At 35.4% G+C, this 10,874-nt stretch overlaps 1 protein-coding gene and 1 long non-coding RNA gene across 2 annotated transcripts; one reads left to right on the top strand and one right to left on the bottom strand.

Annotated features, from left to right (window-relative positions):
• The first annotated feature begins 848 nt into the window (after positions 1 to 848).
• Positions 849 to 2,516, top strand: LOC131634948 (uncharacterized). The gene is made up of 3 exons (XR_009293696.1): positions 849 to 1,299; positions 1,400 to 1,753; positions 2,312 to 2,516. It is a non-coding gene; the product is annotated as an uncharacterized LOC131634948 (long non-coding RNA).
• A 5,705-nt stretch (positions 2,517 to 8,221) lies between these two features.
• On the bottom strand, positions 8,222 to 9,448 carry LOC131634949 (F-box/kelch-repeat protein At3g23880-like). Its single transcript, XM_058905576.1, has one exon. The coding sequence runs from the start codon at positions 9,446 to 9,448 to the stop codon at positions 8,222 to 8,224; it is 1,227 nt and encodes a 408-aa protein (XP_058761559.1).
• Between the last annotated feature and the right edge of the window lie 1,426 nt (positions 9,449 to 10,874).

The following is a 10,874-nucleotide window of genomic DNA, read 5'->3' as shown; positions in this document are numbered from 1 at the left end:
GTGACCGAGAAACAGATTAGGGAATGAATCCCACTCATTTCTGTGCCACTAATTGATTGAGAAACAGATTAGGAAATGAATCCCACTCATTTCTCTATCACTTTCTTAATGTGATTCGCATCTCTATTTGTTAATGTTTTAGTGTTAAAAGAGAAAAAGAAGAAGAAAACTAGCCTAAAATGAATAACTAGCTTAATGTTATGAAGGGAACTTCTAAGTCCTAATGTTGTCATGGTTTCTACCTAAAGTTAGGAATTAAAGAGACATGAAAATAAAGTCATATTAGAAGCAAAAATTCAAGTAATACAATGATACAAAAATTGCACAAAAGCATAAAGTAACAAGTCAAAATATAGTACAACATTGATTAAAAGGACTATTTATTATTGATTTTTATATGACAAAACAAGAATTCTAATCAAGCAAAAGAATTAAAATAAAAGCCTAAACTAATATTTTTTTAGTGATTATTTTTATATGACAAAAATGTACTAAAGTCTCAAAATTAATAGGAAAAAATTAGCATTTTATTTACTCAAAGAAATGGTAAAAAATCTAATTAAACCTAAATTAGAAATGAATGGAAACAGGGGGTGTAAATTGAATTAGTGGTGTGAAGAGTAAAACGTACAGGCCCACAGGAAATGGCCCAACACTGCTTTTTACAGATTTTTGTTCATATATTTTTTTTGTATGCAAAAATGGTGACGGGCCTAGAGGAGATATGAATTGTTTGGTCTAGATGCATTGCGTTTTGATCCATTTTCAAGTGTTCTTTCAGAATAAGAATTAAAATAAAAAAATGATTAATTAAAAAATAAAAAGGAGATAATTGAAAGGGGAATAGGGTTACTCTGTGTGTGACTATTCGACTTGTTCTCTCTTCTTCTTCTTCTTCACGATGAACGGCGCGGCGGTCGGAACAACCTCCCTCTTCGATTCAAAGTCCGGTCACTGAAACTCTTTATCGCTCGTATCTCATCTCTTTCGATTTCATAGTTTCTTTTCTGTTTTGGATTGCATTGAACTGATGGCATTGTCGATCGATTGCTGAGAGCAATGAAGGGGAAGATGTACTGCAGATGAAGATGATATATGTTCTTGAAGATTGAAGATTCGATCAATGTTTGATGGAATTGTACGAAGAAGATGATGAATGAGACGGAAGAGGACTTGAAATTTCTGAAATCGGTTGTCAAAAGGGGAAATTGAAGATTGCTGCTGCTATCTTGATGAAGAAAGATGAGTTGAGAGTTGAAGATTGAGGCGCCAAGGAGAGGATTCAAGTTTCAGATTGTAGTGAGTTCCATCTCTTTTTTTTTTGTCTTTTCTCTCTCTGAACTTCTACCAGATATTAATTTTGTCTCTATGTCTTCTTTTTCTGGTTATGCCAATGAAGATGAAACTGAGGATTGGTCTATGAAGATGATGAAGCATATGAGGGAGGTGAAGAAGAATCGTGAGAGAAGTTGAAGATTGGTTCAGGTTTGAAGAGAGTAAGATCAATGATGAAATGGTGAAGTTGAATGAAAGGGATGAAATGGTGGAGAGGTTGAAGAATGATGAAGATTGAATGTGAAGAAGTTGAAGGAGAGTGGTTTAGATGATGGGAAAAATGGAGGAGAAAAAATGGAGAATGAGTCGAGAAAAATGGTTGAGAAGGTGAAGAAGAATGGATGATTCAAGGTGAGAAAAGTGAAGATGAAGAAATGGTCGGCCTTTAAAATGTGAATGATGCTGGTGATATATAGAGGTGAGTTTTCTTCCTGATTTTTCTGTTACTTTCTGTTATAAGATAGTTAGAGACTGTTAGATTTGCTGGTGGTTTGTAACTTATTCTGTTATAGTTAGTTACCAATTGGTTATGCCACTGTTAGTTATGGTGAGAAAAAGTTAGTTGCAGGTGGTTGGAATTCTGTTATATGTTTGTAGGTTGGTTACAAGTTCAGTTAGAAGCCAGTTTGACAGTTAGTGAAAGGCTATAGGTTTGTCGCTTTGACAGTTAGGATGCTGACAGTTAGGGATGAGAACTGTTATTATTAGTAGGGTAATGGTTAGAAGGTTAAGGTTTGTTATTGGGTTAGTGAAGTTATGATCAGTTAGGACAGTTATGAGTGTTAGGGACTGATTTGTGGGGGGTTTGTTATATGTTATGTGGCTGTTAGTTGAAGATGATTTTAATGGTTGATGTCTGCAGGGACTTAAGTGTAACTTCAGTGAAATGTGTGTGGAATTCTTGTAAATTTCTGGATTTTGAATGGCTGGTGGACTTGATATGTTGAACAATAACTTAAGATGATATTTTTTGCAGGTCTGCTTCATTCTCCTGGACAAGAGATGATGGATTAAAGCTTGGAGAAAGATACTCATGATGAAGTTTAGGATTAAGAACACGATAGCTTGCAATGTGATGTAGATTTAACCGAATCTTGTAACGGATTGAATTTGGTCTTGTAATGAAATTGTAATGGTGTAATTGGATTTATATCTTGTAATGGAATTGTATTTTTGATGAATTGTAGAGTTCTTTTTTCTTTTTTCTTCATATGGAAATCCAACACAAATGCTTGAGAACTCTAATTCACCTTAATTGTCCTTGAATTCGAATCCACTTCTAGTTTCAACAAACAGATTCCAATCAAATGATATCTTCAATGAAACCCCTGAATCAACTCAATTCACTGATCTGCCCAAACTTGTATGTTAATTAACGAAAGAATGATGCCTTCAATAAAATAAATCTTCAAGTTCTTCTTTTGTGCCATGATTCAAAGATGGTCTTAAATCTAAAGCAATACCTTAATCACAAAGGATCCATGAATTATACCTTAGCCAATATCTTGATTTGATAACAAAAATAATTCCCCTTAAGAAAATTCTCTTGGTAGTGAAATTTGGACATGAGACCTTAATCTCATTTATAATTGATTAAACTCAATAAGCTCAAATTTAAACCATGTTGTTAATTAATGATGCATGCTGTTAGATGACCTAATATGCGAATGATTATGAATCAATAAGCTAGTTAAAAGTAAAACTGGATGGGCAAATTTTGGGGTGCAACAGTAAGCAACACCGATTTCCATTTTCAACAAGCGGAGCATGGAGAGCAAAAAACCTGTTGGAGCTGATACATACCGACGTATGTGGACCAATGAGGACGCCATCACATGAGAACAACAGGTACTTTATACTCTTCATTGATGACTTCTCTAGAATGACATGGGTCTATTTCCTAAAAGAAAAATCAGAAGTCTTTGGAGTATTCAAAAAGTTCAAGGCCCTTGCGGAAAATCAAAGCGGAAAACAGATAAAAGTACTAAGAAGTGATCGCGGCAAAGAGTACACCTTTCGCGAGTTTGACAGATTTTGCGAGGATGAAGGCATAGAGCGACAACTTACAGTCGCATATTCACCTCAACAAAATTGTGTGTCCGAGAGAAAGAATCGCACAGTTATGGAGATGGCTAGATCGATGCTTAAGGAGAAGGGACTGCCTAACACATTCTGGGCTGACTACAATGACTACAATGGTTACTCACAACAACCTGGGATTGACTACAATGAGACATTTGCGCCAGTAGCTCGTCTTGATACCATAAGAGCTCTAATAGCTCTTGCGGCACAAAAAGGATGGCGTATCCATCAACTAGATGTCAAATCTGCCTTCCTTAATGGCGTACTTGAAGAAGAGATCTATGTGGAGCAGCCACGAGGATTCATATCTGAAGGTGAAGAAAGCAAAGTGTTAAGACTAAGAAAAGCATTCTACGGTTTGAAGCAAGCACCTCGAGCATGGTATAGCAAAATTGATCAATATTTCATGGATCGAGGATTCAGGAGGAGCAAGAGTGAGCCTACACTTTACATCAAGTCCCAAGGTCAGTACACTCTCTTACTCTCTCTATATGTAGATGACCTTATCTACACGGGAAACAATACTAAGATGATGATGGAGTTCAAAGAAGACATGATGAAGACCTTTGAGATGACCGACCTTGGTTTGATGAGTTACTTCCTCTGTATAGAGGTAAGTCAGAGAAATGAAGGGATATTCATCTCGCAAAAGAAATACACAGAAGGCTTACTTAAGAAATTCAAGATGTACGGTTGCAAACCTGTCGCTACTCCACTCATAACAAATGAGAAACTACAGAAGAATAATGGAGCACCAGAAGCTGATGCATCCAAATACAGAAGTCTAATTGGAAGTCTTCTATATTTAACAGCTACACGACCAGATATAATATATGCTACAAGTCTTCTATCAAGATTCATGCAAAGCCCAAGTCAAATACACTTTGGAGCAGGAAAAAGAATTTTGAGGTATCTTCAAGGAACAAAAGAGTTCGGTATATGGTACACTACCGAAACCAACTCAGGATTACTTGGCTACACCGGCAGTGATTGGGCAGGTTCGCTAGATGACATGAAGAGCACCTCTGGCTATGCTTTCTTTCTAGGATCAGGAATTTTTTCTTGGGCGTCAAAGAAGCAAGCTACAGTTGCACAATCAACAGCAGAAGCAGAGTACGTGGCAGCTGCTGAAGCAACGAGTCAGGCTATATGGCTTCGCAGGATACTCGAAGACATGGGAGAAAAACAAGATGAGTCTACTAAGATCAATTGTGACAACAAATCAGCAATTGCAATGGCGAAAAATCCAGTGCATCACAGTAGAACAAAACACATAGCAATCAAGTATCACTTTATCAGAGAAGCTGAAGCAACTAAAGAGATCAAACTCGACTACTGCAGGACAGAAGATCAAATTGCAGATATATTCACGAAAGCGTTGGCGAGACCAAGATTTGAAGAACTACGAGCTATGCTTGGAGTCACGAAAATTTGCATCAAGGAGGAGTGTTGAAATTGCTACAAATTTCTAGAATATTCTAAATATAATATGTATGAAAATGGTAGAATATCCTAGAATTATAGTGTATAAGAATATGGTAGAATAATCTAGAACTCTAGTGTGAATGGATATGGTAGATCAATCTAGAATTATAAATGTATGTAAAATATAGAATAACCTAGAATCATCATGATACTAATCTATCATGAGAATTCTAGAAAGAACTAAAGAGGTGTAGAAATATTCACCACCATTGAGAGGTTGGTGACTTGAGTCTATAAATAGGCAATTGCTATCTTGTAATTCATCATCCAAGAAATCAATGACATAACCTTCTTTCTAAACAACTCTCTAAAACTATCTTTTATCAACTATCAACTAATCAACTACTAACATGAACCAAATGATTACATTGGAAAAGATTCGGTGCCGACTGAATGCGGTTGCTGTGGTGATTTTGATGATGGAGGAATAAGCTCCGGTTATAGTGTGAAGTTCACGATGGTGGCAGATCTGTGGAAATTGAGAAACAAGGCAAAAGTAGGTGGCGTATTATGGTGAAGCTCCGATTGCAGCAGAGGTTGAGGGTTAGCTCAGAAATAGTTGTAACAGTTGCAGATCGAAATCTTGAAGATGATGTTCTACATGGTGGTTTTATGAGGAAGTTTGAGGCAAGTTGTTGCTCAAGGTTTGAGTTTGGAGTCGATGTGGTTTGGTGTTGAATAAAATAGATTTTGTTGTAATGATTTGAAAAATGGGTATAGAAGGAAGACGACAAAGGCAGATGACGGTGGAGAATCAGTTTGAGGACGTGCCGGTTTGAGAATCGAAGGGATGGTCGGATAACGCGTAGAAGTGACGCTCGGAGAAGCTGCGGACTCGAAGAGAAACAATGGAATCAAAGAGAACAAGGAAAGAATGAGGAACGAAGTGATACAAAATGAAATGGGTTTGTAAGGCACATTAGGGTTTTTGTGAAATGCGCTTCAGGATTTCACATCAGTTGAAGAAATGTTCGATGTAAAGGCCCATCTATCACATCGGTTGGTAGCTGGCCCGATGTAAAGGCCCAATATAACAAAACGTCTTTTTATTTAACAAACTGCCACCGTATTTTATTTTTCAATCAATTACTTTTTACACCGGTGAAAATCTATGCCCGATGTGAAATCCTTTATAACAAATTTTAATTTAATTTACTAAACCGCCACCGTGTTATATTTTTCTCTAAATCAAATTTTTTTCTCATCATTGGAAATAATTGGCTGATGTAAAATCTTTTAACTAATATTTTTCACATCATATATTTTGAAACCTAATGTAAAATCCTTTAACCAAATGTCTTATTTTGAGTAGTGGAGGCTGGAGTTTATTCCTCGTAGTGAATTGAATAAGGGGATAACAAAAACATCTAAATACTCGGAGGTGTGAATAAGTCGGGTCTTTTTGGTAGAGAAGTTTTATGGGTTATTGGAGAGTAAATTTCTTATTAGGAATTATGTTGTGTTGGTAAGTGGCCATTTGAAGATCATAGTGCAAAAAAAATTGGTGGAATAGAAGCATAAGCAAGGAGGGTTCAGTTGATTTTATTGGTTGTACGATTTTTTCTTTTGGCTTTTCCATTTTGAGGAGAGGTATGAGGACATGGGAATCTTAACGACATTCCATTTAGTTTACAAAACTTTTGAAAGAGAGCATTATCGTATTCTTTTCCATTGTCACTTTGAAAACATTTTATATCACATTCAAATTGTATTTTAATGTGAAGACAAAATTGTAAAAAAAAGGAATGTACTTGTGATTTCTTTGAGATTGGAAAAGTCCATAAAATTTTTGTAAAATCTTCAAAGAATAACACATAATAACGATGCCCTCCAGAGCTTAATACTGGAGAAGTCCAAAAATTACTATGAACGATGTCAAAAGACATACTAGTAAATGACTAAGAATTAGAAAAAGGTAGTTTTACTTGTTTTTCAGGTGGACAAGAGTGACAAAAGAAATCATTTCGAAACTTATTACATAGCGAACGTTTATTTCGATGACGAGAATTTAAAATAAGAGCTCATGTGGTAAAGATTACTGGAACTATCATATCTCATTAAAAGTGTTTATGTCGAAAATCATTTACACATAAACCGAAAGGGTCAAATTCAATGGAGACATCATTATCAGTTGTAAATTTTTTAACATAAACAATATTTTTTATGATTTTGGTGCATGCAAAACATTGTATAAGGTTAGCAAATTGAGTAAAGATACATGTCCACAACCTATAATAAGAACATGATGACCATTTCCAACAAAAATATTATTACTCATATATTAAACTAAGATGTGGGGTTAACTTCATTGCTCGTCATATGAGAAGTGGCTCCGTTATCATTTACCATTGATCACCAGGAGGAGAGATTCATGGCAGCATGGCTGTCCTTCGGAGCATAGTATTGCGGTTCTTGTTGAAGGATGGGAGCCGATGGAGTAAGCTATATGGGATTGCTAAGGCCTAGGGACAAGTATGCCCATGGTTGTCATGGATATTCCCACGGGTGCTACTGATAGGGAGATGGAAACCATTATTGTACTTAGGGTCATGTTAGAAATTTCAAGAAGAAAATCAACATGAGTTTTGCTTCTCAGAAACAGAATGCCACAATCAGTGTTTTGTGAGCAACCCAATCAGTGTTTTGTTTCGAGTAGTGAGGGCTTTCCGTTTGTTTTGTTTGGGTGGAGTATCCATTATACTCCGTTGTTATAATATCATTGCTTATTTAAAAAAAAAAATTAGCACCTCAGTTGTAAACAAACCACACTTAGATATTGAATGTGATGTAGTCTGTAGACAATTCTTTGTTGGTCATATGTGTATGCAAGTTAATTAAGCATTAATTCCTTGAATCACTCTTAACATAGTTGTACTGCTTTTTATGTGTTAATGTAGCACTGCTTTATTTTATTGTTGATCATATGTATGCTATAAGTTTTCTAGATGAAACAAACACTTAAATGTAACAAACCAAGGGGAAAGACCAAACACAAACAAACATATACTCTTAGATAAATGCAAAGAGAACTTAATTTAGAAAAGTATTGCATCTATATAAAATCCAAATCTACTCTAAAAGCATTAAATTGAGAACATCCATTTAGGAACCAAATACATGATTTCTATATGAACTGTAAATCACCTTTTCATTCCGGTCATGACGAAACAAACACTTGCAAGTATTGTTGAGTAAAGCAAAGAAGTATTATGTGCATTTGGAACATGTTAAAGTTGTCTGTTATCCATGTATCAGTGAGAAAATAATCATCAAAGTAAATCAACTTTTGTCAAATAAATTCTCCAAGACAAACTTACTTTCAAAAATAGGACACCAAACTTTCAACATAAGTCGCGCTCCTCCACCACCAAAGGCTAATGAGTTTCTCTACTCTATCATCTCTCAAGTTATACAGAATTGCTTTTCCATTAGTTCTGCTTGTCAATAATAAAGTACCATTCTTCTCCGCAACACAAACTGGTAACAAATGGTATAAGCCATTAGGTGGAATTCGAAGATTACGGTAACTAATTTTAAGGAATTGAATCCAAGAGTCTTCCACTTCAAATTCCTTCATTTGCCATATAACATAATGAATTTGTTTGAAATCATAACAAAAAGAAAGACAATCTTTTAACACAGTTAGTTTTGGTTCGATATATGGCATTTCATCAAAATCTTTATCAAAACCCTGAGGAGGTAGCAACTGAGTATGTGTCTCTGTCCTCAAATCAAGTGAAATAATCACAAATTGGTTGATAGTAATATCATTTCTAACGTAATAAGGACCAGAACGATTCTGAGTTGCCAACCAATTAATACTTCCCCTAAGATACACAGCCGAATCTTGGTTGAGATACATAGGATAATATTGAATATATCTCCAAGTATTACTACGCAAGTTGAAAACTCTTACCTTTGTTTTCATCATCTCCACCACCTTATATGTGTTAGTTGATTCATCACAACCAAATGTGAAACTAAAAGGTTGAATTATACTATCCTCATCGTCCCAGGAAGAACAAAAACATAATCTTGGTGATACTGTCTTGGTGGCCGGGTTCCAAATTTGAAACCATAATTTCTCAACATACTCATACTCATGGTCATACTCATGGTCAGTAGAGTGGCCTAACAAGCATAGCAATCCATTACAGGAACCAACTACAAAATAGAATTCATTGTCTTTTTTATTGTTTTGAAAAAAGTATTCATTCTCTTTCAATTGAAAGTAAGCATCCTTCGGAGGAGGGAAAGAGTTCAGAGATTTATTGAACAAAGGAAAATATGCGATTCTTGCGACTAGGAAATTATCGTCATCTACAAGCGTGATATAAGTGTTTTGTGAAGATCTGTTAAGGTGCAACTTGACGAATGTTGGATCGGAGATGAGTGAATTCCATGACTTACACACACATCTGAGACGCATCAGTGACTTTACTGTCATCCATGATAACACCTCTGCGATGAGTTCATCGGGGATGAATACCGGTGGCGGTGACGCCTTGTGTTTACGCCGCGAAGGAGATGGAGTGACGATACTCATTTGAAATGTTAAACCCTAATCACACGTAAAACCACGTAATTTATAAATATGGGTTATTCTTTATTCAATTTTTATAAATCAGGGTTTTTCTTCGGAATTTCTTTTTTTAGTTTCATTAAAAACAGTATTTTTTAGTTCTAAAAATTATGATGAAATTATTTTTATACTAGAAATTTTATATTTTTCTAAACATATCTAATATAATTATTAAAAAATGTAAAACTTATTTGACGTATGTTTATTTATGCTGTTTTCAATTTTGAAAATATATTATAAAAGAAATTATTGAATCCAGGATTAATTTACTCACTTTAACACATTTTTCAGCACTTCCTAAATTTGTACAAGAGACAATGTGGAAGGTGGAGGTTCCGCTTAAGGTAAAAGCTTTCGGATGGCGTAGTTTTCTCAACAAAATTCCAACCAAAGATCTTCTTTTGAAGAGAGGTATTCTTGTTGATTCTTCGGGTATTGATTGTGTTCTTTGTGAGGAAGTTAATGAAACCATGAAGCATTCTTTTTTGTGTTGTCGGAACGTCAATATTGTGTGGAAGGAGATGGCCGATTGGATAGGGTTGAGCCATATTTGTTTTGAGGATATGAAGGAGAGCTTTTGGTATTGGAGTAACTTTTGTAGGTTTAAGAAGGTAAAAAAAGGGAAGGAGGGAACTATTTGAAAGAGAATGTAGTGTGGAGCTGCAAAGCTCTTGTTTGGAGATGGTCTTTTATCGGAAAAATTATGCGTGCCAATTGTAATTTCTTTGAGTTTAGCAATAACCCATTGTTTTATCTAAGCTAGATTTCAATAGGAGGGTAATTTTCTTTGATAGGGGCCTTTGGTTTTGATTGTAGTTTGTATTTTGTGCTTTGAGTTAATGAATTGGTTTCTTGCTTTTAAAAAAAATAAAAAATCAACAATGATGTGCAGGAATAGGAGCCCAGGGCTTAACGACTTTAATTTGGCATTTCTGAAGCATTGTTGGGAATTCATTGGAGAGGAGATTGTATTTGTTGTGCAGGAATTTTATTTTAATGCAAAACTTCCTGGAGCTATAACTGCAGCCTTTCTTGCCCTAATTCCTAAGGTGGACAGTCCACAAAAATTGGAGGAGTTTAGGCCTGTGAGTCTGATTGGGTGCGTGTATAAAATCATATCAAAGCTCTTAGCTGCTAGATTAAGTAATGTTATTGGGAAACTGATATCTAAGTCCCAAATGACTTTTATTCCAGGAAGACAAATCTTAGATGGGGTGGTTGTTGCTAATGAGATTGTGAACTATGCTCAAAAGAGGAAACAGGAGTGTATTCTGTTGAAGGTTGATTTTGCCCAAGCCTATGATTGTGTAGATTGGCATTTTTTTAAAAGAAATGATGATCAATTTGGGATTTGAAGAGAGAAGGTTGAGGTGGATGGAAGGTGGAGTGT

The sequence above is a fragment of the Vicia villosa genome, unplaced genomic scaffold, assembly GCF_029867415.1.
Source record: "Vicia villosa cultivar HV-30 ecotype Madison, WI unplaced genomic scaffold, Vvil1.0 ctg.001398F_1_1, whole genome shotgun sequence".
Taxonomy (NCBI): Eukaryota; Viridiplantae; Streptophyta; class Magnoliopsida; order Fabales; family Fabaceae; genus Vicia; species Vicia villosa.
The sequence above is the reverse complement of the archived record's forward strand: the minus strand, read 5'-3'. Positions and strand labels throughout refer to the sequence as shown.